This window comes from Tamandua tetradactyla, chromosome 12 (genome assembly GCF_023851605.1).
Source record: "Tamandua tetradactyla isolate mTamTet1 chromosome 12, mTamTet1.pri, whole genome shotgun sequence".
In the NCBI taxonomy this organism is placed as follows: domain Eukaryota; kingdom Metazoa; phylum Chordata; class Mammalia; order Pilosa; family Myrmecophagidae; genus Tamandua; species Tamandua tetradactyla.
In genome coordinates this window covers 4,565,103-4,577,936 of record NC_135338.1, presented here as the reverse complement: position 1 = coordinate 4,577,936, position 12,834 = coordinate 4,565,103, and the positions used below count along the sequence as shown (strand labels likewise).

The 12,834-nt window shown below is 33.9% G+C and overlaps 1 protein-coding gene across 4 annotated transcripts in view; it reads right to left on the bottom strand.

Annotated features, from left to right (window-relative positions):
• The window catches only part of C12H14orf39 (chromosome 12 C14orf39 homolog), a 46,853-nt gene that overhangs the window by 15,727 nt on the left and 18,292 nt on the right, over positions 1-12,834 (bottom strand). For all 4 annotated transcript variants that reach the window (XM_077122464.1, XM_077122463.1, XM_077122465.1 and 1 more), the window contains exons 12-13: positions 7,084-7,169; positions 6,932-6,990 (exon numbers count right to left, since the gene is read on the bottom strand). In XM_077122464.1, coding sequence (XP_076978579.1) covers positions 6,932-6,990; positions 7,084-7,169 — 145 coding nt within the window. The remainder of the gene's footprint in view (positions 1-6,931; positions 6,991-7,083; positions 7,170-12,834) is intronic.

The following is a 12,834-nucleotide window of genomic DNA, read 5'->3' as shown; positions in this document are numbered from 1 at the left end:
AAAAGTTTCCCTCTTGTGAAGTGCCTTTTCCATATTTTGCACAAATTTCTAATTGAGTTGTCTTGTTTTCTTTTCGGTTTGTAGCAGTTCTTTTCGCATGGTGGAAATGTTTTTTGTCAGTTACGTAAGTACAGATACATCCTCTGACTTTGTGAGTTGCCTTTCAGTCTTTTTGTGTTGTCTTTTGATGAACAGAAATTCTTAATTTTAACATAGTCAAAATTTATAATCTTTCCTTTATGATTGGGCTTTTAAATTCTTAAGAAATCTTTTCATACCGTGAAGTCATGAATATGTTCTATTTTATCTTCTGAAAGAGTTAATTTTTTCTTTTTCATTTAAGTTATAACTTAATTTCAGCACTTATTAACTTCTTCAAAAAGAGTTTTTTTCTTCCAAGATAGTTATATGCTTGGATACAAAGCCTCACCATACATGCTCAACAGCAGTGCCAATAGTATATCTATTTGGAGAAATATCTATTCAAGTCCTTTGCCCATTATGTAATTAGGTTGTTTGCCTTTTTTGTTATTGAGTTGTAGGAGTTCTTTATATATTCTGGATATAGAACCCTTATCAGATATATGATTTGCAACTATTTTCTCCCATTCTACAGATTGCCTTTTCGGTTTTTGATAATCCTTTGATGCACAAAAGTTTTTAAATTTGATGCAATATTCTCTTTTGTTGCTTCTGCTTTTGGTGTTGTATCTAAGAAATCAGCACCAAATCCAAGTTCATGAAGCTTGACCATTGTTTTCAGAGTTGTATGGTTTCAACCCTTTTATTTAGATCTTTAGTTCCTTTTGTTAATTTTCATATGAGGTATGAGGTAGGGAGTCATCTTCACTTTTTTTTTTTGCACGTGGACAGTCAGTTTTCCCAGCACTATTTGTAGAAAAGACTATTCTTTCCCCCATTTAATGTATTTGGGACCCTTATCAAAAATACAATGGCCAAAGTATGGATTTATTTCTGACTCTCTCTTTATTCCATTGGTATATACGTCTATCCTTAACCCAGTATCACATTGTCTTAATTACTATAGTTTTGTGTTAAGTTTTTTCTTTGCTGTTTTTTTTTGTTGTTGTTGTTTGTAATAAGTCTTTAAAGAGGACAGTGTGAAACTTCCAACTTTGTTTTTCTTTTTCAATATTTTTTGGCTATTCAGGACCACTTACAATTTCATGTGAATTTGAGGATTGGCTTTTCCATTCTGCAAAAGTGGCTGCATTTTCATAGGGATTGCACTGAATCTGTAGATGGCTTTGGGTAGTAATCTCATCTTAACAATATTAAGTCTTCTGATCCATAAAAATAGGGTTATTGCCAATAATGTAGGTTCTCTTCAATTTCTCTTAGCTTTGTTTAGTAATTGTTTAGTAAGTGTACAGGTTTTTCACCTCCTTAGTTAAGCTTACTCCTATTCTTTTAGAAGATACTGTAAGTGGAATTTTCTTAATTTCCTTTTCAGATTGTAAATTACTAGGTGTTTTAGTTTTCTTTGGCTGCTCAAGTAAATACCCTGCAATGGGTTGGCTTAAACAAAGGAAATTTATTACTCATGGTTTTGAGGCTTAAAAAAAGTCTGAATCAAGGTGTCATGAAAGTGATGCTTTCTTCTCAAACACTGGTGTTGAGGCTGGATGCTGGTGATCCTTGGACCTGAGCTTGTCACATGACAAGGCACATGGCACCATCTCCTGGTCTCTCGTCTTCTTTCAGGTCCCACTGATGATCAGTTTCTGACTGTATCCTCTGTGGCTTTCTCCCAACTGTCCGAATTTATTCTGCCTATAAAGTACTCCAGTAATTGGATTAAGGCTTATCCTGACTGAGGTGGGCCACACCTTAACTGAAATAACCTCATCAAAAGATTCTACTTAGAATGCATTCACACCCACGGTAATGGATGAAATTTTAAAACATGTTTTTCTAGGGTACACGCCAGCTCTAACCTACCACACTGGGTTACAGAAACACACCTGATTTTTTCATGTTATTCTTGTAGCCTATTACTTGGCCGACTTCTTTATTAGCTTCAATAGTTTTCATGTGGATTCTTTGGAATGTTCTTTATATAGCATTATGTTATCTGTGAATACAAATAGTTTTACTTCTTCCTTTTCAATCTGGATACCTTTTATTTCTTTTTATTACCTAATTACTTTGGAAAGAATTTCTTGTGCAATGCTGAATAGCACTTATGAAACAGGGCATCCTTACCTTTCAGTCTTTCACCACTGAGCATACTACTAGCAGTGGACTTTTCCTAAGTGCCCTTTAGCATACAGGGGAAGTTTTCTTCCAGTCTTCTTTTCCTGAATATTCTTATCATAAAAGGGTGTTGGATTTTGTCAAATGTCTTTTCTGTGTTGATTGAGATGACCAATTGTTTTCTCCCTTTACTCTATTAATACAGAATTACACAATTTGCATATTGAACCACTTTGTATTCCAGGGATAAACCAACTTGGTCATGGTGTATAATCCCTTTAATATGCTTTTGGATTCTATCTGCTAGTACTCTCTTATAATTTCATTAAAAGAAAATAATTCAAAATTGGAAAAATATTTACTTAAAAGAATATTGCAGCATTACTTACAATACCAAGAAAAATCCTGGAAACAACAAAATATTCAATGTGACAGAATGGCTACATAAATTTTAACACAATCACATAATGGAACATTATACAATCATTACAAATAAAATCTTTGAAGAATATTGAATGATATGGAGAAGTACATCCAATAGTATAGCAAGTGGGAAAATAAAAATACAAAACCACATACATACAATGACTCCAATTTTGGAAAGAGAAAACATATTTGTGCATAGAAAAATACCAAAAGAACATATAACAATAATTAACAGGAGTTAGTTATAGATCGTGGTATTTCTGTTTCCTTTATATATTTTTTCTGTTTTCCAAACTTACACAATGAAATATGTTTGTTTTATATAAGGAGAGAAACGTACTTTAAAACCAGTCATGGCAAAAACTGTGTCCGGTAAACCAACATGGCAGAATAATACACTCCAGGGTTCCATTTCCCAACAGAATCTTTGAATGTAGGGGATTGAGTCACGTCCTCCACAAAAGGAATGTTCAGATCCCAATACCTTGTTCTGTGGGTGTGAACCTATTTGTAAATAGGACTTTTGAGGGCTGTTATTAGTTTTAATGTATGCCTAAACTGAATGAGGGTGAGCCTTAATCCAGTATGGTCTAAACAAAGGAAATTAGACATAGAATACAGAAGGGAAAGGAGAACACTGCCACGTGCATTACCATATGATAGAAAAGCAAAGGAACTTCAACAAATGCCAGCCAGACATAAGATACTGATCGTGGGCAGCAGTAAGCCTTATAGTCTCTGAAACTGTGAGCCAATAAATTCCTGCTTTTAAGCCAACCCACGATATGGAATTTGTTTTAGCAGTCAGAAAACTATAACATCGAACTACTAGAAAAACTGACAGAGCCATCTTCCTCAAAACTCTGGAAAACAGTGAAGGGGTTGCAATAACTGAGTGAGTGCCAAATTAAGAAAACGCAACTTTAAAAAAAAAGATAGACGTTTGTGTCAGTCAATCAGATAGCAGCCTAAAAGACTGAACCAAGATATTCTCTGGCTCAACCTCCCAGAACGTGTTCTATAGGCATAAGCAGCTTACTGACACTAACATAGTATAATAAATAATTAAATCAAAACAGCCTGGGACAAAGGATTACTGGCTGTAAGAGATACAACAGAACATCTGGGATGGAAGAAAAGTCTGTGTCACAGGTATAGAAAAGGTATTCTAATTCTTATAAACAGAGGAATTTCTAAAACCAAGAGTGCAAGCCCAAGACTATACACAACCTCAGAAAAGATGAGAGGAACTTGCATTTTTATTTCAGGCTAATCTTCTGGTAGGAAAATTAAACTCTGAAGAGAGCACGAGTCAGCACAGAGTCAATCTGCAAAGATTTTGAAAGGTGTTTTTTGCATTAGTTGCTTGTTTTTATTAGTTCCTGGTACTCAAGGAAATCTATGTCATATCACCAGCTGGACACAAACTGAAGGAACAGACAGTTCAGGTACTACATCCCAGGTTTAATATATTAAAATGTACTGTACAACAAAAGATTACAAGAAAACCAAAGAAACATCTAAAGAAAAAGATAAAAATTCAGAAAATATCAACCAACAAGAAAAGACTTTAGACATACCAGACAGAAACTTCTAAAAAATTATCTTTAGTATGTTCAATGAGATAAAGGGAAACACAGACTAAGATCAAAGGATATCAGGAAAAGGATGATTATAATTTCAATAAAGAGATAGAAATTTTTTTAAAGGGATCAAGCAGAAATACTGGAGTTGAAGACCACAGTAAGTGAAAATTTTTGCCTAGAGATTACAGAAAAGGGATCAAAGTGATCATGGTGATGAACACACAACTATGTGATGATATCGTGAGCCATCGCTTGTAACCATGTCAAGAATGTCTGTATGTCAAGAATGTACATCAAGAATATTTGTATGTTTGTTCATGGTTTGTAAGAAAATATTTTTAAAAAAAGAGGGATCAGTGAACTTGAAGATAAGACAATTGAAATGATTCAGGCAGAGGAGCAGAAAGAAAAAAGAATGAAAAAAGCGAACAGAGCCTGCAACCTATGAGACAACATCAAATGTAGCAATATACACATTACAGGAGTGACAAAAGAAGAAGATAGAGAGAAAGGGATAAAGAGACTATTCAAAGAAATAACAGTGGAAAACTTCTCAGATTTAATGAAATACATAAATATGCACATTCAAGAATCCCTACAAACCCCAAACAAGATGAACTCGAAGAGAAACTTGCCCAGATATATAGTAGTCAAACTGTCAAATGCCAGGGCCAAGAAGAGAGTTCTGAAAGCTACAAGAAAAAAGTAATGTGTTATGTACAAGAGAGTACCAATAAAATTAAGTACCAATTTCTCAGAAGAACCCATGGAGACAAGAAGACAATGGAATGAAATATTTAAAGAGCTGTAAGAAAACAATTACCATGCCAGAATTTTATATATGGTGAGACTGTCTTAAAAATGAGGGCGAGATTAAGACATTATCACATAAACAAAGCTAAGGGACTTTATCACCGCTAGCCCTGTCATGCAGGCAATGCTAAAGGGAGTCCTTCAAACTAAAAGAAAGACCACTAGCCAGTGGATTAAAGCAGCATAGAGAAAAAAACCTCTAGTAAAAGTAACCATTTAATAAAATAAATGGTAAATATAAATGACATTTATTTTTATTATGTAACTCCACTTTATACTTCTTTCGTGTTCTAAAATGCAAATGCATAAAAAGTAATGATAAATCTATGGTTTCAGAGATACAATATATGAACATACAATTTGTAACAAGTACAACAAAATTACAGGTCAGTGGAAAGTGAAAGGATGGAAAAAATATCCCATGCAAATCATAACCAAAAGAGAGTAGAGGAACTTGTACTATTAATAACAGATAAAGTGGACTTTAAGTCAAAAACTGTTACAAGGAACACAAGACAATATATACTGATAAAGGGGTCAATTCAAGATAACAATTACAAATACACAAGTACACACCAACCAGAGCCCCAAAATACATGAAACAAATATTGACATTTGAAGGGAGAAATAGATGGTTCTACATTAACAGTAAGAGACTTCAATGGACCACTTTAATAATGAATAGAAACATGCATGCAGAAAAATCAATAAGGAAATGGAAGGCTTGAATGATCCTATAAATTGACAGATATATATATAGAATGCTTCACCTAACAGTAGTGGAATACACATTCTTCTCTAGTGCACAGGGGTTATTCTCCAAGATGGACCAAAAGTTAGGCCAAAAAAATAAGTGCCCCAAATTTAAAAATATTGAAATCATACAAAAGTATCTTCTCCCACCACAATGCAACTAGAACTCACTAACAGAGGGAGAACTGGAAAATTTACAGATATGAGAAAACTAAACAATATATTCTTAAATCAATGAGTCAAAGAATAAATCAAGAAAAAATAGAATATATCTTGAGACAAATGAAAGTGAAAATTCAACACAGCAAAACTTATGCAATGCAGCAAAGGTAGTGCTGTGAGGAAATTTTATAGTACTAAAAGCCTATGTTAAAAAAATAAGAAAGACCTCAAATCAAAGAACTAGTCTCACAACTGGAGACACTAGGAAAAAAAGAGTAAGTTAAACCTAAAGTAGGCAGAAGAAAGGAAATAGCAAAGATTGGAGTGGAGATAAATGAAATAAAGAATAAGAAACAATAGAGACAATCAATGAAAACTAGTGGTATGCATTACTAAAATCAGTTTTTTAAAGTTTAAAATTGGGATAACCTCCTATATTCTGGAGCAGCTAGAAGGAAAACTCACAGATTGTATGGTAGCCCATGACAAACTCTGGGATCTATCCTGTAACCACTTTTTGAAGAGTGCTTTGAAAATTACTGCTATTTTATTTCTTTGCTTTGTATATATGTTATATTATACAATAAAAAAAGTTTAAAAATATTTATTGTATAAATAAATTAATAGACTCCTAAAAAAATTGGATTAAAAGATCAAAGTCTGAAACTTTGCTTGAATTATTTCCTGTATATGTGTATGTGATTTTGCCTTTGATTATGGATTGCTTTTATTTTCTTTTGACCATGTTAATTAATAAATGTCTAATATATTTATTTTCATCAAAAGTCAAAATTAATCTATCAGAATGCCTAAAATAAAAACTATCAACCTAGCATGCACAGTCATTTAACTACAGATTAAAAAAACCTAGCATGCATAGTCAGTTAACTACAAAAGCAAACAATCTAAATAATTTAAATAGTATAAAACCCATATATAATTTTCTTAGTCCCACTTCTAGAAACAGCACATACCTGCATCTCCTTTTTCAAACCACTGACTGCAATTTGATTGTTTCTGTGGAGTTAACAATCTAAAATGCAATAAATATAATTATATTATTTACTGAGCTGACAGTCATATATTATTTCAGAAATTAAAGCATTCTATTAATTTTTAAAGTTACCTGAGTTGCATAAAACTTTGCGAACTTTTAATGGCTGGAACATGTGAACATTTTAAATGGTTATTCACAGCAGAGTCACTAAATACCTGAACCAAAGAAAGCAAGCATTAGAATTGGTTATATAAAACAAAAATGCTTCATTTGCCATGGTTACTCAGGGCTCCCTCATTTCATTAGCATTACCATCTTCATCATAATTATCACTACAAACATTCATTGAAATCACTCTATATAAAACATTAAGTCAAATGCTAGGAAACACAGAAGGTTTAAGACTCAAGAAATTTGACAAATATATATGTATTTTTATGATAATAGCTCACACTTACTGGGCATTTATTATCAAGGCAGTATTCTAAACATTTTATATATAGTAATTCAATTAATCCTAATATTATCCCATGAGGTAGTCACTATTTATTCCCATTTTCAGGTGACGAAATTGAGTCACAGAGATATTAACTGTCCAACGGTACATACTAGGTTGCTTAAGTGAAGCAAGTGAGTTAATAGTAAAAAGTATTTATAAGAGCTAGAATCAACCACAGGTTAGACACATTAACACCAGTGAAAGAAGGAAAAAGTGGTCATTGAAGAAATCCTCAAAGAAAAAGTCCCTTCCCCAGCATTTGCAGTCTAGAGACTTTCAGCAGTTATGGTGATCATCAACTTGGCAAAGAAAAAAATTTTTTGAGACATGCGATCTAGTTTGGTTATTTTTTTTTGGCATGGGCAGGCTCCGGGCAGTGAACCCGCAATCTAGTTGTTTTGTTTTGTTTTTTCAATCTACTAAATTTATTTTAACATTTGTTCCCCCTATTATTTATTTATTTTTAATCCATATGCTTTACTCATCTGTTGATAAGGTAGATAAAAGGAGCATCAGACACAAGGTTTTCACAATCACAGTCACATTGTGAAAGCTATATCATTATACAATCATCTTCAAGAAACATAGCTACTGGAACACGGCTCTACATTTTCAGGCAGTTCCCTCCAGCCTCTCCCTTACACCTTAAATAAAAAGGTGATATTTATTTAATGTGTAAAAATAACCTCCAGGATAGACTCTAGACTCTGGAATCTCTCCGCCATTGACACTTCATTTTGTCTCAAGGAAATCTGATATTTTTGACAAGCATAAATAATTATTCATGGTAACACATCTGTATTTAAGGCAAACTTTAACTTTGTCCCATATTCTTGAATAATCATCAAATGAATCTTAACATTTTCTCAACTTAAGTGATTTCTTAAATTGAATACAGAAAAGCAAAACAATGGGTTAATTTCCTAACAAAACTTTCTTTCATATATACTTATAAAAAAAACCCAATACTTCATTTTTATCTTTAATTAAAATTTGGTTAATATTAATATTTAAACTGTTGCTTTACTGTCTCATACACATTTCACTCCTCTGAGTTGCTCATTTTTATTTATTTATTTATTTTTTATGGGTAGGCACCTGGAATTGAACCTGGGTCTCAGGCATGACAGGTGAGAACTCTGCCTGCTGAGCCACTGTAGCCCGCACTGCATTACTCATTCTGAAGAGCCTCTGATTTTTGTTATTTGACCCAAACGGAAAATCTTTCTATCTTAATAGAAGTTTATCTCATTTTTTTTGTTATTTTAGCATTTTTATTGTAAAATATAACATATATGAACAAAAAAGGAAAAGATGTCTTTTCAAATACATTTTACAAGTAGTTACACAACAGAGTTCAAAATTTGGTATGGGTTACCATTCCACAATTTCAGGTTTTTTCTTCTAGTTGCTCCAAAATATTGGAGGATAAAAGAAATATCAATATAATGATTCAGCAGTCATATTCATTTGCTAAATCTTATCTTCTCTCTGTTATAACTTCTCCTTTGATCCTTCTTCTACTCTATAGGGATCTTTGGGCTATGCTCATTTAACATTTTCATGTTGAAAAGGGGTATCTACAACATAGGACGGGGGATGGAATTAGTTGATATTCTTGGAGAGGCTGTCCCCACTGGGTTTTAGGATTTATCTAGCTAGCCTAGGAACGCTCGGAGGTTTTAGGTTTCAGAAATGTAAAGTCAGTGCATGAAACTTTTGTAGTCGCAGAACCCTAGGCATGACTAGACTCTAAGTTAACAGGAATGATGTTGGTTGGGGCTTGGCAAGCCATGGCAATTAGCAACATCTAGCTGAAGCTTGCATAAGAGTAGCCTCCCGATTAGCCTCTCCACTCTATTTGAACTCTCTCAGCCACTGATATCTTGTTTTATTACATTTCTTTCCCCACCTTTCGTCAATCCCATGGTGCCAGGACCAGACACATGGGACATAATTCCCATTTATTTTTGTCATAGAAGATGTTGATCTTAGTTCTGCCAACCTACTGAATTTCTATATCATAGGAAAAAACTGTCAACCTCCCTTAAAGAACAAGTTGCTAATAATGTTGTGATGTACTTTAAACAATACACATGCTTGTACATGCCTCCTGCTATACATATTCAAGTATTTTAGAATAGCTATCAAGAAGTGAAATGCTGGGTATTCATATTTTTATTTTTAATGGGTGCTGTGAACCAGCGCATTAATGAAGTTATAACAAATTATATTCCTACTTCACTTTACCTCACTAGATATTAGCTAATGTTTTAATGTCTGCAACTCTGATAAGTGAAACCAGATATCTTGTTGGTTTAATTTGCATTTCCCTGTACTCCTGTGATCAAGCATTTTGTTGTGATTAATGACGCTCTTCAGTAATTCACCTTATGATTTGCTCACTTTTGTCTCTCTATTAATTTGTAAGAATTATTACATCTTTTTATATTTTCTGAATGCTAGTCCTTTGCTGTTTTTAAATTTAGTGTCCTTTGCCATACATACATTTTTAATTTTGATGAATTATTTTTAAATGGAATGTTTTAAATTGTTTAAGGATCTTCCAGGAAAGATCCTGAAAATGGGGCTAACTGAGCTAGCTCTTGCCTGGCTTCCTCCTTTCTGCCTAGAAGGCAAATGTGATGGCAAAATTGCAGTGGTTATCTTTTGACCATGAGGTGATCTGGAGGTTAAATCTAAGCACTATGGATAGCAAAAATGAAAACATAATGAGAAACACTGATATTGTGGAGATGTTGTTATCAGACCTGAACCCAAACCACCTACTTTAGAACTTGATGGAAGGTAAGAAAAAAATAAACCTTTATCTTGTTTAAGATGCTATTATTTTATTGATTTGGTTTTGTACTGTTTCACATGAAACCAAACTCAACCCCTAACTCATAGTCGGTACCTTTTTTGAGAGGGCTATATTAAAATCTCCTGTTATAACTGTGGATTCAATATTTTGTTTGGAATTCTATCAATTTTTGCTTTATGTAAAGTTATAATTGAGAGTTAAGAATTAACAAGTAATTATGACTACTGAACCATTATATAGATACTTTTCTTACTTTCTCATATATTGTAAAATGACCAAAGTAAAATGCCTAAGGTTGCTGATGTGGCCCAGGTGCCCTGGTCTTTGATAATGGCTGTATAACAACATAGCCTGTTTTAGTTTGCTAAAGCTGCCAGAATGCAATACACCAGAGATGGATCAGCTCTTATTAAGGGGATTTATTTAGTTACAAATTTATAGTTCTTCAGAGGAGAGGCAGCTGGTTTTCCTCTCATTTTCTCTGTCACATGGGAAGGCACATGGCGAGGTCTGCTGGCTTTCCTCCCTGCTTCTGGGTTCAAACGGCTTGTCCAAGGACAATTCCTTTCTGCATCTCCAAATGTCTGGGCTGAGCTGTGAGTGCTGAGATGAGATATGCTGAGCTGCTGAACTTTCTTCTGACCTCCCAGCTAATTAAATTAAACGTTACTCATTGTGGAAGGCACTCCCCTTAGCTGACTGCAGGTGCAATCAGCCATAGATGAATTTCACATGCTGATGATTTAAGTCCACAGCAGCAGAAGAGGGCATATCACCTGGCCAAGTTGACATCTGACCCTAACTATCACATAGCCTTTATCTTGTGATTGTAAAAACCTTGTGACTGGACTCTACTGTACCCCCTTATCCTGTTTTTCAACTTTGGAGTCTTATGATCACAAAAGACAACCCCCACGTTCATTAATGAAGGAACCGGAGTCAACCTGGAACTAATTCAATTCCTAACTATCTTACTAGATGAAGCTGGCCGGCCTGATGTGCCCAGTAACTTACACCTTAACCTATAAGGGACCTGTACCTCATTTTAACACTAAAAATCATACCCATGATCATATTAAGGCTGCCATTTTCTTACATATGTTCTGTGACTAAGAATACAATCAATGTGTGCATGCACAATAATTAGAGCACCTCTAATTACATCATCTAGAGCCACTGTGCTCACTATCCTAAAATCTGTCCATCTTTTGATACTATAAAACTATCAGAGTTACTGCAGTTCAAGAAGACAGACTTTTTGGCCAATAAGTCATCTACTCTCCTGCCTCCTGCTTAGCAATAAACCCTTTCTCTCTTAGAAACCTTGGTGTCTCACGAATTGGTCATCTGAGTGCAGTGGGCAGAGAACCCACCACTTTTGATCAGTATCATTTTGAAGCTATATAATTTGGTACTTCATGGTTCTTATGATTTCTTGGTGAACTGTTCTTTTTCAAAATACAAAATGTTCTTATTTATTCCTTTTAATGCTTTTCATCTTGATTTCTGTTTTATATGACATTAATATTGTTACAACTGCTTTGTTTTTGTTTACATTTGCCTGATATTATTTTCAATACATTTATTTCCAGTCTTCATTTGTCAAGTTGCTTCAGCTATTCTCTTTTAATAGCATATGGCTGAATTTTGCTTATATAGTCCATAGAAGTATATTCGTCTTTCAACAAGTATTGACTCAGTCACATTATTATTAGCATTGATTTATTTAGACATATTTCTGACATCTTGTTTTCTATTTACTAGGCTAGTTATTTTCTTTTTTTTTCCCATTCCTGCTTGTTAATGCTGATTAAGTTTGTTTGCTTTATCTTTTTTTTCCTCTACTGCTTAAAACTTAGACATTCCATTTCTGTTCTGGTGGTTACCCTTAAATGTTTAACATACAAACATAAATTTACATTTTCCTAACATCTATACAGTACTCATATTTTCTAACTCCATCTCCAAACAGAAATAGAACTTCAGCAAACTTGTTTTCCTTCCCACCCTCATCCCATATTGATATCATTTGGAATTTTAGTACAACATTTTAAAAATTTTATAATTAATACATTTTTAGACTAACAATAAGTTTTACTAATTACTTTAATTACAATTGCTCTATATTTGTATGTACTGACTATGAATGAATGAAAGAAAAAGTATATTTTTTACTGAGGATTCTACATTGAGTTATTTCCACGAAGAGCAGGGGAAGACAGAGATGCGCCATACTAGCAGCTGGCTTTCTGTGTGGCGTGCATCCAGAACTATTCTGGGCACTACCTGTCTCTCTCTAACCCAAGCACCCATATTCACTTACTTCCACTTGGAGAGTTACCCCATTTTGCTGATGCCAGGCCAAAGAAAGAGTGGATATGGAATGAACAGGCATTAACTAAAGTACTCCCAGGGAAGTAAACCAAAGAATTACCTCATTCATTTTACCTGAACCACTATCTTCTTCTATTGTATGACCTGAACCACAACTTCCCTCTTCAACCCAATCCTGTTTTCCTCCTTCAGAGATTCCTCGCAGTTTTTGGTCTACTGGGTG